We start from the raw sequence: 18,509 nt of genomic DNA on the forward strand, positions 1-18,509 counted from the left end.
GTGAAGCAGCAAGTTCTAATTTTAAATGAACCACAACCATTAGATTTTGTTTCAAGCTTCTAAGATTCAGAATATAAATTTTACCTATTTTTTTTTTGTTTTGCAGCAGCGTTTTCTTCTGTGATAGCCATCTTATAAATATATGATAAGATCTTCAGGCTTTTGAATGTCTTTAGAAGTAAAGGCATCAGAAGAACAATACTTTTAAAGTATATAATCTGTTACAGCTTAGGCTACAAGCCTAGACTTTTGAAAAATAATGAATCAGATAGCCTGATACTAGCACAAGTACACTATCTTATAAGCTGCTTTTACTAGATCCGGAGATTTTTTTTTTTTTTTTTGAGCTTGAAGGAGCTTCAGATATGGTAATCATCTAATTTTATAGATGAAATAACAGAAGTTCAAAGGGTTAACCTGATTCTTTTGACAATAAGAAAATCAGATCATGTGACTTGTAACCCAGTGTCAGCATAAGGAATAACTGTGGGAGACTCTACTCCTGCCTTCACTCCATCCGTACCGTAATCTCTAGCTGTCACCTATTTTCTGTTGCTGTAACAAAATACCTGAGACTGATTAATTTGTAAAGAAAAGAGGTTTTAAAGCTCAAGTTTCTGGAAGTCCAAGAGCATCATGCTGACATCTGCTTAGCTTCTGATGACAGCCTCTTGGTATAAAAGAGCAAGCAGTCACATGCAGAAGAAAGGTAAGAGAGAATCAAGGAAAGGTAAATTCACTTTATAGCATCCAGATCTTGTGATCAACTACTTCATTTTCACAGAAACTACATTAACACCTTAATGAGGATAAAGCCCCCTAATTACCTTACAAACATAGCACCACTTCTTAACTTGGTTACATGGGAACCAAGCCTCAACATGTTTGGGCAGGGACAAACTATAACCTCCCCGCTTTAACGCTCTTCACCACGTAAAAATTATAATTGCACAATGAAAACTTCTAGACAAGTTCCCCTGGCTATCCTTTCCTTTACTCATCCCAATGTAGACATCCTAGAGTGGCCATTCTCCATGTTCAGAAATAACTTTTCTTCACTATTGTGGATTCAATGATTGTGTGCCTGCAAAAATCCACAGGTTGAAACCCTTGCCCCCAATAGTATGGTATTACAGGGTTCAGTTTTTAGGAGATAACTAGGATGAGATGAGGTTGTGATGGTGGAGCCAGTGTTCATAGAGCCCAGGAGAGCTTGCTTTCTCTACACCTTGTGAGGATAAAATGAAGCAGCCAGCACAGGGAAAAAGCCTGTACCAGAAGCTGATCTCAGACCTCCAGCCTCTAGAACTGGGAGAAATCCATGCCTATTGGATATCCAGTCTCTGGTATTTTGTTATAGCTGGCTTAACAGACTAAGAACCTCACCATCGTCAGTGTCTGGAGTTATAGGGTCCTTGAAAAACTGGAGGATTTGTTGGTATCCTACTGTATCTTTTGTTTCCTTTATTTTATCTTCATGTGTCTATCTACCTGACTTGCACTTTGGACTAGATTTTGGAGCAAATGTTTATTTACATCTGTGGGAAATAATACATCTCTTCTTCCTAACTAGTTGGCCTATTTAAACCTAATTTCTTCTTGGGAGTTTAATTATTCCTTGTTCATTCAGGTTCTCTTCCAGCACTACCAACACACAGGCTTCCAAAGTCTGGAATTGAATGGTATTTTTCTCCTCTACTCTCTTAGGGAGCCTTAGGAATCATCTTCAGGAAGTGATTACATATTTGTTCTCAAACAATCTATGGAATTTAAACTAAAGTAACTCAGTCTCTTACTATGCTGTCAAAGACAAAGCCAGAAATTAGAATGATAAGGGCATATTTTAATCAGTAATATACTATTGGAGGGCCCAGTGTGAATTGAACTCAACTCCAGAGGTGACTGGAGTTTGTTGTTGTTTGATACCAGGAATTGAATCCAAGGGTGTTTAACCACTGAGCCACATACCCAGCCCTTTTTTATAGGTTATTTAGAGACAGCGTCTTGCTGAGAGACTTAGGGCCTCGATAAATTTTGAAACTGTCTTTGAACTCATGATCCTCCTGCTTCAGTCTCCCAAGCTACTGTAATTACAGGCGTGGATGCTGCAACTGACTGTTTGGGGGGTGGTTTAGGAGGTAATAAGGAAGGGAGACATGTGGGACTCAATAGTCAGGCAAGTGAAATATTTCAAAGGGCTGGTCAAAGTAAATGCAATTAGGCCAGCTCTATCTGCTAGCTGGCAATTATTGAAGTTAGGATCCTATCCTCCCAGAGAGACAGGGAGACAGAAGCCCTGTCCTTTCTGGTGGTTACATTTTAAAGGCATGTTTGTCAGGTCCTTGAAAATAGATCCCGAGTTATAGAAGGTACAGATACATCTTAAAAAAAAAGATTGATTCACAACTGTAAGCCTCTTTCAGTAAGTGCAATAAGATAGGGTGAAAAGAGGCCTATCCTTAGGTGTAGGCTATAACAATTTTTTTTTGTTGTTGCTGTTGTTGGCAACCTTGAGCTTTATCAGGCAAGCACTTTAAAGAGGGATAGGTCATCTGGGAATGAAGCATTGAACTGTTAGAAACAGTTAAAACTGTTCATTTGTTGTGACAGTAAGTGGGTGGATGGAATAATTTGTGTTGAGATTATAAAAGTTCTAAGCCAAGATGGAGACCCAGTCCAGAAGAAGGCTTAGAGGACCCTAGCTGGAGTTTGATCAAGGAGAGGATATCTCTCACTGAATAATGTTGCATTCATTCATTCATTAATTGCCATGCTAGTGATAGACCCAACCTGATTTTCTCTCAAAATTGGGAGCCATCTCGCCACAAAGCCATGAAAAGATAATTTCGGCTTTACTATAAATTATTGCAAATTCTGAACCTGCTTGGAATGCCTGCCCGTGCCTTGAACTCACCCATGCCTGGCTCTCTGACCAGATAGCAGCCCTCTCTGAAACTTTAGTGACACCTCATAAATATTGGCCTTCCCTGGCCAGACAACCACCCTCTCTGAGGCTCTAATGATCCTCATAAATTCTGATGTTGGGGCCAGCAAAAAAATGTAAACTACCATTAGTGTTATGCTCCTCAGAGTTCTGTTATCTGTAACCCCCCTTTGTGTAACTTTCTGGGCTATAAAGCTGAGCTGCAGGAAAGCTGCTGCTGCTGTTTTGTTCCTGTGGTTTTGGGAGGGAGAGGCAGCCCAGCAGGTCGAAATAATAAGCTTGCTTTAATTTGATTTTAATTGGAGTCAGTGGTCTTTTCTTGTCCTGGTCTAACAGCTAGGAGTCAACCAAGGGCCTTGCACAAGCTAGGCAAATGTTGCACTACTGACCTACATTCTCAACATTTATTTTTAATTTTTAAAAATGTTGTCAAAGTCTCTATTTCCTCTTTGGTAAAATTTGGTAAAATATGAACATCTCATGTAGCTCTTGGGAGCATCTGGGTCAGCACTGTTCAGTAGAAACACAATGCAAGCTTCATATGTCATTTATATGCACTCACAGATAAAACTTATAAAAGTAAAAATAGATGGCAAAATATTTTATTTACCTCCCTATATTTTTAATGTCATTTCAATATGTAATCAATATTACAAAATTATGAGATATCCTCTATTTTTGTTTTCGCTCTAAGTCTTCGAAATCTTAAACTTGTGGTCCCTCTCAAGAGTGACCAGCCACATTCCAAGCGTTCAAGAGCCACAAACGGGTCGCGCCCTGTGACGTAAACGTGGACGGTTCTTAGCCACACGGGGGCGGAGCTTTGCGGAGAGCGCGTTTTGGGCCCCACGGGTTCCCGTAGAAGAGCGGGGGTGGTGGCGGCGCCACGTCCGCTGCGGCGGCGGCGGGAGAGGGTTCAGTTGGGCCTCGTGAAGGCTCCCGGTGACCATGGCCTTTACCCTGTATTCACTACTTCAGGCAGCCCTGCTGTGTGTCAACGCCATCGCCGTGCTGCACGAGGAGCGCTTCCTTAAAAACAGTGAGTCATCGCGGGGCTCGGGTTGTGGGGCGGCGGACTCGAGCCGACGACGTGCCGGGCAACCTGGTTCGGGACCGGCAGCGGCCCTGGGCGCTGCTCGGGGCGAGGGATCGGCTTCTTTGGAGGGTTCCTCTCACCAGCGCTGAGCTCAGCATCCAGTGAACGTAGAACAGACCCCCGCGGGGTCCAGGGTCAGGGCTGGGAGGGGATACTGAAGTGTGGCCGGGGCCCCCCTGCCTGCCATGAGTTTAGCTCAGTAATTGCAATTCCCTGTGACCGATTTTAATGGTCGAAAAGCTGGGGTCTGAGTTTGGATCAAGAGTTGGGGATGGTGGAGTGGGTGTGGCTCATGTTGGAGCTTTGCTTATTGGGAGGGTGGACTGGGCTTTGGGATAATAAGAAAGGGAAAGTGTTGGAGTTATCAGGACTTCCAGCTACCCACGTTCCAAGAAGTTATTCAGTACAGCTGCAGGGACCTCACAATCAAGCCATCTCCATGCCAGCCTGGGCAGGCAAAATTGAGACAGGATACTGCACTGTGTGAATCATTTGTGACTGTATACAACTTGCATCCGTGTGAATCATTGAAACTCAAAAGCACGGCCCAGATTGATTCATTTCACTTATCACTCAAGAAGAGATTTATTGACCATAAATTGTGCCAGGCCCATGTAGTTGGAGCTGAAATTACAGCCGATAACCCTGCCCTTCTAGTGGAATTTAATCTAAATAAAAACGAATGAGTATCAAATATGCAGAATAAAGAGACGTGCAGGTTGATAGTAATTTGTGAATTTGGAAAAACTTATTGGAGGAAATGTGTCTAGCTGAAATCTAATGAGTAAACCTTAACTAGGTGAAACGGAAGGGTTGGAAGAAGTTGAGAGGAAGGAGACTGTATGCAGATGTAGAGCTGGTGTGAAAATGCTGAGGCAGGTAGAAACAGTCTTAAGCAAGGCAGTGAAACTCATGACCAGATTTTTGTTTTTGACTATCCCTCCAGCCACAGTGTGAGGAAAGATTAGAATCCAGAAGGCTGGATGTGGGAAGAACCCTTCCAAATAGCACAAGTAGACATGGATGGGTACAAACATAACAAGAGCAGATACTTAATGTAGCAGTAATTATGTGCAGGATCTGTATCAAGTACTTTACATTTACTTATTTGTGTAACCCCCACAGCAGTTCTGAGACAGTCATTGTTTTCATTCCTGCAGTACACATGGGAAATCTGAAGCACAGAGGAGGTAACTTAAGATCACACAGGTAGAAAATGGCAGAAATAAGCATTCTGACTTCAGAGTCCATCTCTTTAACACTGTACTGCACAGAAAAGAATGTGTGATCATGTTATGTTATGTCTGAAGAAGACATGTTGAAGACTTAAGCATTGGTATCTGTGGCTGTGACCTTATTTGGAAACAGGATCTTTGCTGATGTAATCAAATTAAGATAAGGTCATACTGGGTTAGGTATGGAGCCCTAGATCCAATGACTGGTGTCTTTATAAGGAGAGTGAGATACAGAGGCTCACAAACACACACAGAGGGAAAAAGACCATGTGACAACAGAGACAGAGGTTAAAGTGATGTGGCTACAAGTCAAGGAACCCCAAGATTTCCAAAACTACCAGGTGTTAGGAGAGAGGGAGGATGCGATTATCCCCAGAGCTCCCAGAGCAAACCAGTCTTGTTGGCATCTTGATTTTGGACTTTGGGGCTTCTAAAAAGAAAAATTTCTGTTGTGGTAAGCTTAAGTTTGTGGTACTTTGTTACAGGTAGCCCTTAGAAACCAATACAGATCAAGAGATATTTTAAAGGTAAAAAAAGGCAGAACATACTGTTGGACATTGAGAATGAGAGAGACAGGATAAAGTCAAAGATGTGTCTTAGTTTTCTGGCTTAAGCTACTGAATTAAGGATAGTACCTTCATTGTTAGAAAGTATTGGAAGAAAATTGGGGTTTGTGGAGTGGTTAAGGAGGTAAAGGATAATGAAATAAGTTTTGAACTGCCTGAGTTTCAGGTTTCTGTGAGATATGCAAATGGAGATATAGCATAGACATTGGGTTTAAGTCCATAAAATAAAACATAAGCCAGAGGGGGAGACTGAAATTTGAGTTTGTCAAGCACAGATGATAAACAAGCCATGTGAATAGATAAAATTATTCAAGGAAGGAGTAGAGTACAAAAATAATCCATGCTCAGGACAATCCTAGAATCTCCTCTAGTATTTAGTGTTGAACAGAGGTAGAAATGCTGATTTGAGGAATTAGTGACAGAGAACCAGGAAAACCTAGAACTGGGGTTTCAGCAAAGTCAAAAGAAGGTATGAAGAAGGAGGGATAGTAGCATGGTTCAATGTTGCTGAGGTGCCAAGTTTGATAAGTATTTAAAAGCATCCCAAGGATTCTGGGTAATTGGGATCATTGATGGTTTTTAAGTTATAGCAGTGGGTAAAACCCAGATGGGAATGGACTAAGAAGTAAGTGGAAAGTAATAAAATGGAGGCAACAAGATTATCCAGTGTTATCATTAAGTTGGAAGAAAGAAGAAAAGATAGCTTGAGGGAGGATATATTGTGGTGGTGGTTCAATTTGCTTTTATGCAGGAAGAGCTAGAGATGTTTCAGCAGTGACAATGAGAACTATCCAGCTCTCTTCAACAGTCAGTGCTTGGAATAAGTGGGAGATAGCAGGGGTGACCAATGAGGCGAGAGAGAGAGGGGGTGGGGAGGGAATGAGAATGAGAATGAATGTGTTTTATAAGGGAGAAATTTTTTTTTTTTAAGAGAAAGAGATTTTGTTTTTTAATATTTACTTTTTTAGTTTTCTGCGGACACAGCATCTTTATTTGTATGTGGTGCTGGGGATCGAACCCAGGCCGCATGCATGCCAGGCGAGCACGCTACCACTTGAGCCACATCCCCAACCCCGGGAGAAATTCTTAAGCAATGTGTAAACCTTAGTGGAATCCTAGTTCAAAAATATTGACTGTAAAAGTCATTTTAGGAATGTTTGGTGAGATTTGAATATGGCCTAAGTACTAGATGACATTAAGGAATTACTGTAAATTTTTTTAGTATGCTAATGGTGTTATGTAGGAAAATGTCCTTAGTTTTCAACATGCATACTGAAATATTCCAAGTACCTAAGCAGAGAAAAACTGAAGTATATATTTCAAAAAGTGAACAGTTGGCCAGGCGTAGGGGGCGCATATCTGTAATCCCAGTGGCTCTGGAGGCTGAGGCAGGAGGATTGAGAGTTCTAAGCCAACCTCAGCAATAGTGAGGCACTAAGCAACTCAGTGAGCCCCTGTCTCTAAATAAAATTCAAAATAGAGCTGGGGATGTAGCTCAGCGGCTGAGTGCCCCCGAGTTCAATCCTCAGTACCCTGCCCCCCAAAAGTGAAGTTGTTAAATTGAGTAATAAATGTTCTAAAACCTTCAAAATTAAAAGTAAAGAAAGAATTGCCAGTGGAAAAGATCTGGTAATGAGAATAAAGTAAAACATCAAAGAAATGGAAGGATTCTGAAAAGGTAGAAAAGGGATGGATCTAAGTCACAGAGTAGATGGCATTAAGTAGGAACTAGGGTACTTCCTTCATTGATAAGAGATAGGAAGAATTAGCCAAAAAGGGAAGTTTCCTAGATTTGATAGCAGAAGACAAACTTCCAGCAAATGGCCAATTACTGTCAGCTAGGTGAAAGGGAAATAGAAGTGAAGGTAGCACCATATCCCTGTTGTCTCTAGCTTTCAGCCTAATGGAGAGATAGATGTTAAAATAATGACAGAAATGGATTGTTGTGTCTGGGAAAAATGCTTTGAAAGAAGCAAACTGGGTACAAACACATAGGAATGTAAACTGGATAAATAACAACAGTGTTATTCCATTTAAAGCTGAGTCCTGAATAAGAATAGGAATTAGTCTAGTTCATGGTACCTTTAAGACTTTCAAGTCAAGATGTCTTGAAGGCATTTGAATATACAAGTCTGGTATTCAGAAGGATGTCTATGCAGGACTTCTGTTTAGGGATTTTCAGTACTGAATAGTAATTTGAAATAGTTGGAATGAAGGTGGCCTTACAGATACAAGGATAAAATTCTGAAATTACTCATTCCTGTTAGGGTTCTTGGTTGCATGCAAAGAAACTGATTTCTGGCTGATAGAGCAGAAGGGAATTTATTGAAAGTTTTTTGGACAAGTAGAACAATAAAACAAGCTAGAGAGTCCAAATTCAGATTCATTTTTTACCAACACTTTATGATAAAGGTGATATAGTGGAGAGGAATATAAATAGAGCTGGTGTCTAATATATTGTAAAGATGGCCCTTTCAATAAATGATTCTGGGTTAAATGGATACCCCCAAAGAAATAAATGACTCTTGTGAATCTAAATGGGAAAGGTAAAACAAAGCTAAAAGAAAGCAAAATTTTTCTTAAAGGGTCACATTATAAATATTTTAAGCTTTGGAGGACAAGAGGCAAAATTGAGACACATACACATATATAAGTATATATGTCTATAAATATGTACTTATTTATTTTAAACACTTAAAATGTGGAAAATTGGTCTCATTATATTGTATACATGTATGAATAAATAACACTGAATCCCACCATTACATACAATATAATGCACCAATAAAACTTATGAAGGGGAAAAGCCTCCAAAGTGTATTACAACCTCTGATGACTCTTCTAGAGCCAATCAGTATCACGACTTTTACAATACCTGCTGGATTTTATCCTATGTTTGCAGTGTCCTAAATAATGTAATTTAGTTTGATCTGCTTTGCATATACATATTTATTGTATGTATTTGTACCTTACTTCATTTGCTAGTAAGATGTCTATAGGGTTCATTTAGCTAATTGTGCATAGTTGGGAAATGTATGTATTATACAGAGTAAAAACAATTTGCTCAAAAAAAAAATGTGAAAACTATTCTCAATGGAGAGCACTTTGAACATGATGGACCTACCTGGGCCTACTTTCTAATGAAATAGCTATAACTGGAAAAAACAATTTTTAAATTGTTATGGTTTGGGTCTGGAAGGTCCCCCAAAAGCTCATGTGCTGAAGATTTGGTCCCTAATGCCACAATGTCCAGAGGTGTGGTTTTAGGGAAGTGACTAGATCATGAGTTCATTTGATAGACTAATAATTTGAATAGACTACTGGGAGGAGGTGGAAACTATAGGCAGGCGGGCATCATTGAAGAATAGATCACTAGAGGCATGCCCTTGGGGACTATGTCTTGTCCCGGGCCTCTCCATCTCCCTCCTGCCCCTGGCTGCCATGAGTTGAATAGCTTTCCTTCACCATCCCCTTCCATCCTAATGTTTCTGCCATGGAGCCAGCTGACCATGAACTGAAACCAGGAGCTAAAATAAACTTTCTCCTCTAAATTGTTCTTGTCAGGTATTTTAGTCACAGTGATGAAAAACTAACACAAAAACTAAACACTCAAAGCTTTTGGGAATTCTCATAAGAGCATACATCAACTGAAGAACTTTTAAAAACATCTATTAAATCTCAGAACAGTGACAGTCTCTGGCAATTGAGTCTCAACCTGTTCTCCTCACTGACCACACCCCCCTTAAGCAAAATAATAATAATAATAATAATACAGTGAAAATTAATGAAATAAAGTGGAAAAATAATAGAATACAAAAACTAGTTCCTTAAAAGGATGAACGAATTTGATAAGCCTTTAGCTAGACTGACCAATAGAAAAAATAGAAAAGATTAAAATTACTAAAATCAGGAGAGAAGGGGCATCTTTACTGACCTTAGACAAATGAAGAGGACAGCTATATGCCAACAAAATAAATAATTTTAAAGAAATTGACAGATTCTGAGAAAGATTGAAACTGACTTAAGAAATAGCAAATCTGAATAGATCTATAAGAGATGGAACTAATAATTTAAAAACTTTCCATAAAAATGTCCAGTCTTCAATGCTTCATTCTACCAAACATTTAAAGAAGACTTAATAACAAATTTTCACAAGTTATTTCAAAAAATGAAGAGGAACAAACATTTTCCAATTTATATCATGAGGATAGTAATAGTTTTATTTGAAAAACAGAAAGACATCACAAAGTACAAATATAAGTGCAAACATTTTCAACAAAATACTGGCATATTAAATCTAGCACTGTAGGATTATTCACCAGGACCAAGTACAATTTTTCCCAGGAACACAAGATTAGTTCAGCCTTTGAAAACCAAATAATATATATATATATCATGTTACTAAAATAAAAATATTAAATTAACCAAAATAATATGGTTATTACAATAGATACAGAAGACACAATTGATAAAATCCAATTATCATCCATGATAGTATTTATCAAACTAGAAATAGGTGGGAACCTCCTCAATTAGATGTAGAGCCTCTCTGAGAAACCCCTGTTTAACATCATACATACTGATAAAAGACTGAATGCTCTTCTGATCAGGAATAAGATAAGGATATCCTTTATTGCCGTTTCTACTTAGCATTGTACTGGAGATTCCAGACAAGAAAAAAGAAATGAAGAGGCCCGTATTATGAGGTTGAAAAGATAAACTGCCTCTGCTTACAGATGATATAGTCTTATATGTATGGAAAATCCTGAAGAATCTACTAGAAAGTTATTAGGCTAATAAATTTGATAAGATTGTAGGATAGAATAGTATGTAAAAATCAGTTGTCTTTCTGTACATGAACAATTGAAAATGAAATTAAGGAAACAATTTCATTTATAATATCAAAAAGATAAAATACTTAGGAATAAATTTGACAAAAATACAAATCTCATGAAAACTGCAGGGCATTTTTAAGAGAGATTTTTTTTCAAGAATAACTGTGTTGGAATCAAACCAAAAAGTTTCTTCACAGCAAAGGAAACAATAACATGAAGAGAGAGCCTACAGAATGGGGAAAAAAATCTTTACCACGCATACCTCAGATACAGCATTAATCTCCATGATATATAAAGAACTAAAAAAATTTTAACACCAAAAAGCAACCCAGTCAATGAATGGGCTAAGGAACTGAACAGACACTTCACAAAAGAAGAAATGTAATCAATCAACAAATACATGAAAAAAAGGGCAACATCTCTAGCAGTTAGAGAAATGCAAATAAAAACTTCACTGAGATTCCATCTCACTCCATTCAGAATGGCAATTATCAAGAATACAAGGAACAATAAATGCTGGTGAGGATGTGGGGGAGAAGGTACACTCATACATTGCTGGTGGGACTGCAGATTGGTGCATTCACTATGAAAGCAGTATGAAGATTCCTCAGAAAACTTGGAAAGGAGCCACCATTTAACCAGTTATTCCACTCCTCAGCATATACCCAAAGGACTTAAAATCAGCATACTATAGTGACGTGGCCACATAAATGTTTATAGTAGCTCAATTCACAATAATTAAGTTATGGAACCAACTTAGGTACCCTTCAACAGATGAATGGATAAAGAAATTGTGGTATATATACACAATGGAATATTACTTAGCCTTAAAGAAGAAGGAAATTATGGCCTTTGCCAGTAAATGGATGGAAATAGAGAATATCATGCTAAGCAAAATAAGCCAATCCCAAAGAACCAAAGGCTGAATGTCTTCTCTTGTATGTATGAATGCTAATTCGTAATAAGGGGAGAGTCTAGGGAAGAATAGAGGTACATTGGCTTAAACAGAGGAGAGTGAAGGGAGGGGAGGGGGGTATGAGGGTAGGAATGATAGTGGAATGAATCAGACATTATTACGCTATATGCATATATGATTACACAACCTATGAAACTCCACATCATGTACAATCAGAAGAATTAGAAATTATCTTCCATTTATGTATGTTGTGTCAAAATGCATTTTACTGACATATATAACTAACTAGAACAAATTTTTTAAAAATTAGAGTTTTTTTTATTAAAGGTAGAGACATCCCATGTGTTGATCAGAAGATATAATCTTGTTGAAATGATAGTTCTTATTACAGATTTAATGCTGTGTCTGTCAAAAATCCCAATTAGCTTTTTTGAATAAACTGACAAGTTGATCGCAGAGGAAATGTAATGGAACCCAAATAGCCAAAACAATCTTAAAAGAGAAGAACAAAGTTAGATCACTCATACTTTCTGATTTGAAAGCTTACTACAACTATAGTAATCAAAACAGTGTGGCATTGGCATAAGAATAGACATACAAATTAATGAAATAGAATTCAGTGTCCAAAATTAACTTGTTACACTTATGGTCATTTCAACAAGGATCCCCAAAACAGTTCCAAAGGGAAATACTGATACTTCATGAGTCTGATGAGGGACAACTGTCCAGAATATATGAAGTACTAATTCAAAATGATACATGAGCTAGTTGGATATGATAAAGTTCTAAGTTAAATGGGGTTGATATATAAGACATGTGCATTAATTCATTCCATTCCTTTCCCACCACTGATTTAGGAAAGTATAGATTTGTGTGATGTCCATAGCATCTCAGATTTTCTAGAATAGCCTCAATCATATATTCAAAGCCATTGTCCCAATAAACCAATGGTTCCACATGGAAGTATATGCAGAATCATTAGAGGTACATTTAAAAAATATAATGCCAGGCCTTACTCCAAACCTTTGTTCAAATTTTCTAGAAGCCAAATTCAGCACTGTGTCTTTTCCAAAATTTCTTCAGGTGATTGAGATTTGTGCCCCTAGGTGAAAACTTCCATATTTCCACTTTTACCCAGAGGAAGCATAGAAATATTTGCCTGAACATGTGATTTGAACATTGTCTTAGAACTAAGGGAAAATACCACAGTGGCTTATAAGCTCTTGTTATGAGGTATCTAAATACATTTTAAAATATTTCAAGTTGCCGCAGTCCAGTTGCAGCAAAATAACCGGGGGGTGACGAGCAACTTGTGTAGATTGATACAGCAGGAGTGGGAGCCGTTTATTGTAGGACAGGAGGGGTATTTATACATTCCACACAGCTTATCTAATTAACATAAACTAGACACAGCAGTCAACCAATAAGGAATCTCCAGGCGCCATCCAGACTTGTTTACACCCTAACATCAAGTATTTATTAAATATTGTTTATATGAGCTTTTAACTCTTATTGCCTAGATTTCTGTAGCAGCCTATTCAATGGTTGCCCTGCCTCTAGTTTTGCTTCCTTTGTTCTACCTTCTAGGCAAAGCTGAGCATGTTCTTCAGTGGCCTGCAGCTCCTGAGTTCTTAGTATCCATAGTTTTCTATGTAATATTCAGACTCCTTGGGTGATTTACAATCCCTCCACAGGGTGTCCCTTCCTCACTCTTTCCCCCTCTTTTCCCCTCCCTGATATTTGCCATGTAGCATTCTTCCCATGATGCTCTTCCTCACTTCTGAGCCTTTACTCATACTACATTCTCTGTCTACAGTGACTTACCCTCTTTTTTAACTGGCAACTCCTCAGCCTGTCCTTTCAAGACTACTTCTTGGCATTCCCTCTTCCACAGACCATCTCTGACCTAACTTCATGGGCCACAGCACCAATGCAGTTTTTTTTCTGCCTCCTCTAGTAGACTGAGAAGGATTCTTTATCTTTATAGTTCTATCAATCAATGGGTGTTTTCTGAATAACCAAGTAACTTTATATTATCATATTTTAGCAATTCCAGATTTAAAGGCTATGTATTTATACAACTAATTTAGTCAGTATTTTAGTAATAGTACACAGAAATGCATTGTTTCTTCTAGTTCTATACAATAATATTAATAAGAAAAAAATAACAGTGGATTTTAATGTCTGCAAAAATTGTTTTTTACTAGAGTTTTGTGGGGCTTGGTATCAATTTGACAAATATTTACTAAAACCAGTCGTAGGTTACATATGATTACATACAATTCAAAATAAATATTAAGCAGTGTATTGGTCAGTTCTGCCTGCCATAACAAAATATCATAACCCAGAAATTTATTTTCTGACAGTTCTGAAGGCTGGGAGTTCAGGATCAGGGTCCAAGCATGGTCCAATTGTGGTGAGCGCCTTCCTCCTGGCCAGTAGTCAGCCCCTACATGGCAGAGATGTCTTTCTCCTGTAAGACTATTGATGTATTGGACTAGGACCCCGCCCTTATGACCTCACTTCATCTTAGATTATCCTTTTTGAAGACCCTGTATCCAAATACAGTTAAATTGAGGTTTAGAGTTTCAACACAAAAGTGTAGGGGGAGTGTAAGACACCCAATTCAGTGCCTAGCAAATGGTTAAAATATCATAAGCTATTATTTGATTCAAGATCTAAGTGCTTCAGATTAATGTAAATCATCTAGAGTTTAGAATGTCAAAGTTGTGTGAGCTAGAGCAGTAGGGAGAATTCTTAAAGGGGTAAATCTTAGTAATTTGAGTTTGTTTAAATTGTTTTGTGTTTTGATTGAAACTTTTTGGCTAAAGGTTCATGTCCTTCAGTTATGGAATATTTTCTGTCAATATTTCTTTAATTGTTGTTTCAGGTTGTTTTCTTCTGTCTTCTGGAACTTTGATTGTTTTGACAGATCAATGCTCTAATTTTCTTTAATTTTGCTTTGTATTATTCTACTTGATCTTTCAATCCCTTCTTTTGAACTACGTATCCTAATGCAGCCAGAGCTGCTTCTTGATCCCCAAATGTTGCTTTTTTTTACAGGATTTTATTCTTGTTTCTTAGTTACAGTAGTTTTTCTCTAAGGATATTATTTTTTAAAGTTTTCTTCTACATCTTCATTCTCTCTTCCTTGGTCTCCTTTTCTGTTTTTTGTTTCCCCGTTTGTTTTGTCTTTGCATGTTAAGAATGGTTCCCTCTTAGTTGTGAGTTCACCTTTAAGTGTATGGCAATAGAAGACTTGTTGGAAGCTCCATGTATGGTCAGGTCTTGTTTACTGATGAACAAAGAAGATGATCACCAAAATCTGAACAAAGAAGTTGGCTATTTCACTGAGGTGAAACCTCTCAAGTGTCAGTACCTGAAGCCTTTCTTTCTGGGTAGCTGTCCAATTTCTAGAGTGATTTTCTAGCTCCTTGCCTGCAGAAAGTGAGTCTTATACATTCAGACTTACCTGAGAGATAAGCAGTGTCTTAACACTTTAGTCTTCAGACTTTCTTCTTTTATACCTTTCTGAGATACTCAAGGTCTAGAGCTTCTGTTTTGGTCTCTGCTGAATATACAAGAGATTAGGAAGGGGGAACAGAATGTTCTGTTTTGTGTGTAATATCTCTTAAGTGTTCTTTGCTGAGTGTAGACTTAATGAAAGTAAACACTCAAAATCCATTTTTTTCCCTTTGGTTAATTAACTGAATTGCTGGCATAAATCACCAGGTCTAATGGGTAAATTTATTCCATGACTTAAATTATTTCTAAAACCTGCTCCATTGAGCAGGTGGTATTGAATACTTGTTGGTGACACCTGAATTAGAGATGGATGATCTTTAGTTTGGAATGTGGCCCTGCAGCTGGACCAAAAAAACTACCAAGGAATGTTAGTTGATACTTACTTTATATAAATAACTAAAATATTTCATACTTAGAGATGATGTTCTTTCAGCTTAATAAAGAATTGGTGTATGAGTCAAATTTGAGCCTCTAAAAAGATTTTTTAAAAATCAGTTGAAGGCATTCCCATTTTTCACATGCCATGAGTCATACAAAATTTTAAAAGAGAAAAGAGACTTTGGCCTGATGCCATTTTTCATGTAAAACATTACAACACACCTTCATGTTAATTTAGTGTCAGGACATTACCCAAGTCCTCACTCTACTGAGGAGAAATCATGGCAGGGTCTGGCGGGGTCTCAGCTGAATATACAAGAGAAGAGGAAGGGGAAACAGAATGTAACAGCTCTGACATAAACTCTCAGTGAACCTCATTTTTATCCCAGTGCCCACATTGACATTTTTAGGGTTTTCTCACTTTTCCAGGGCTCTCAGAATGAGTCATATCAGGGTTTTTTTGGTTTGTTTGTTTATCTATTTATTTCATTGTGTATTCCTCTGAGTTTAGATTTCAGTGTTCTCTGCTTAAATCAGTCACTCTTTTTCTGATTTTGATTGATTTCACTTGCCTGGAGACTCTTACTTGTTATCTTGTTTCTTTATTGCTATTTATTTGTAGAACTTCTAAAAAAAGATATGAATAAAGTCCATATGCATCATATTTAACCAGAACCTTAGTGCTTTCATATTGTGCAGAACTTTTATATTAGGTTTACAAGAGTGAATCTATTAACTAGTTGGAAAATTACCCCATTGTCCTTTCTAATGGATATTTTCCTGTAGCAGTTACATAGTTAGGAAGATGGAACAACTGATAGTAGTCATTTATGTGCATGTATGACTCGGAAGACTAACATGAAATAGTTTTTACCGTGCTATAAGTACTTGAAGGTCAATGTTACATCTTTGACTTAGATTACAAAAAGAGCATTGCCACATAGTGAAGAAAACTCATTCAGCTACTTCTTGTCTGAAAGAAAGAAGTTAAATTTAAAACATTTTTGGTGTCAGGGATGAAACCCAGGGGCACTTAACCACTGAGCCACATCCCTAGTCCTTTTATATTTTATTTTGAGACAGGGTCTTGCTCAGTTGCAAGGTTTTATGTAGAAAAGGCCTTGCTAATTGCTAAGGCTAGTTTTGAATTTGTGATCCTCCTTCCTCAGCCTCCCAAGTTGCTGGAATTACAGGTGTGCACCACCACACCCAGCTTCAAACTAATCTTTTAAAAGATGGCTAATGAGGGTTCAAGGTTAGCCATAATAAATTTTAACATAGTTAATCATCTTTATGTTATACAGTTGGCTGGGGAACGGACCAGGGAATTGGTGGATTCGGAGAGGAACCAGGAATTAAATCTCAGCTAATGAACCTGATTCGATCTGTAAGAACTGTAATGCGAGGTAAGAAGAAAGACTTGAAGAGCATTTTGAAGTTTTAATTTTGTGGTTTAAGTAACAAAGCTCCTGAGTATGAATTGCATACCCTTTTTGTAGTAGAATTTTTTGATTTTCTCTCTAACCCAGCTTTACTCTTGAAAGTTACTGGCTTCTTATTAGGTTGCCTAAGAAAAAACAATTACACAAGCTTGAAGTTTTATAATATGGTGCATTTGCTAATGTTCTCTTTTATAACTATTTACAACATGATAATGATGACATATTGTATTTCCTTCTTTCCTTTTTTAGTAGTTGCTGCTACTCAATTTTTTTCCTGATTTTTCTTTATAGTAATGAACTTCTGTTTTTCCTTTGCAGTGCCATTGATAATAGTAAACTCAGTTGCTATCGTACTGCTTTTATTATTTGGGTGAACAACAATGGGAGAAATGGAGACCCAGAAGAAGAGATGCCAGTGAAGTTATTATTTCAGTCATTACTAGAATATTCATTTCTTAGCAGGTTGATATTTCACTTGACAAATGTAAAATTTAAAATAAAACCAGAGTTTCTATTTATCTGACTTTTTTTTTTTAATACTGCACTTGCAGTTTAATTACAGAAAGATCAAGTCACCAGAGGTGGTAGCTGTCCAAGATTGAAATACATCTGATTACTGGCTATTAATAACAGTTTGTGCTATGGTAAAAATTGTTTAAAGGGTACAAGACTCCCTCTCTGGGTTGTTTGTTTGGGTTTTTAGATGTTTTTCTCTCACTTCTCAGGGATGAATTTTTTTTCCAAAGTTTTGAAGTTCCTTGTGACTTAGTTGTGATGTGAGAGTAATTATCCCCCTAGATTAAATTTAAAGAATTTTTAAGTAATTATCACATGTAAATGGTAAATAAGTAATTTGGATAATTTTATTTTAAACTGTTGGTTAAATAGTCTATATGGTCTTGTTATGAAGAATTAAAATTTATACATACTATAAAGGATAATACTCTTTGATTTCAGGGAAAATTCTAATTTTGTAAGTCACCTGATGATTGTGGTCTCAAGTTTTTTTTTATGCATTTTATTAATTGGCCTGAATAATGAGATCAAGCCAGTATCCGCATTTTCATTGGTAGAAAAATCTGTATAGAAATGTCTGTACCCTTTTTACAATGATGATGACTTATTTTATAAAATCAGCATAAATATTAGCCTGCAATATCAACCCTAAATAATCACAACTAAACCATCCTATGTAAGAAGATTGTTTATTGTGAAGCCTTTACCTCCCAAAATATTATCATGTTTCCATTTCTTGGTGGAGCAGCACATTAAAAAGTGTGATTCTTGATTCTTCATTCTGTCAATAGAGCATTCATGCTAGATGTTGTTTTTTATTTTTTGTTTATATGTCTTGAATCATCTTGTAAGGTTGTTTGCTTATCCCATAATATGGTTTTATGTAGAAAGGCTTAAACTATGTAAATGGTTTTTGTGAAAATTATCAGTTATTTTGAAGGGGTGGAATGGCATCTTTGTTGATAGAACTTTTGTAAATAAAGTTGAATTTTCAAATCAAGCATTTGTTTTTGTATTTTAGCATAAGCCTGTCAGTATTAATTATACTAATCTGTT

The 18,509-nt window shown here is 37.2% G+C and overlaps 1 protein-coding gene across 1 annotated transcript; it reads left to right on the forward strand.

Annotated features, from left to right (window-relative positions):
- Positions 1–3,806: 3,806 nt before the first annotated feature.
- Ier3ip1 (immediate early response 3 interacting protein 1) lies at positions 3,807–17,455 on the forward strand. The gene is made up of 3 exons (XM_026381298.2): positions 3,807–3,983; positions 16,800–16,901; positions 17,256–17,455. Exons 1-3 carry the CDS (start codon positions 3,893–3,895, stop codon positions 17,309–17,311), a joined length of 249 nt encoding a protein of 82 aa, XP_026237083.1. The 5' UTR covers positions 3,807–3,892; the 3' UTR covers positions 17,312–17,455.
- Positions 17,456–18,509: the final 1,054 nt, after the last annotated feature.

This window comes from Urocitellus parryii, chromosome 13 (assembly GCF_045843805.1).
Source record: "Urocitellus parryii isolate mUroPar1 chromosome 13, mUroPar1.hap1, whole genome shotgun sequence".
Taxonomy (NCBI): Eukaryota; Metazoa; Chordata; class Mammalia; order Rodentia; family Sciuridae; genus Urocitellus; species Urocitellus parryii.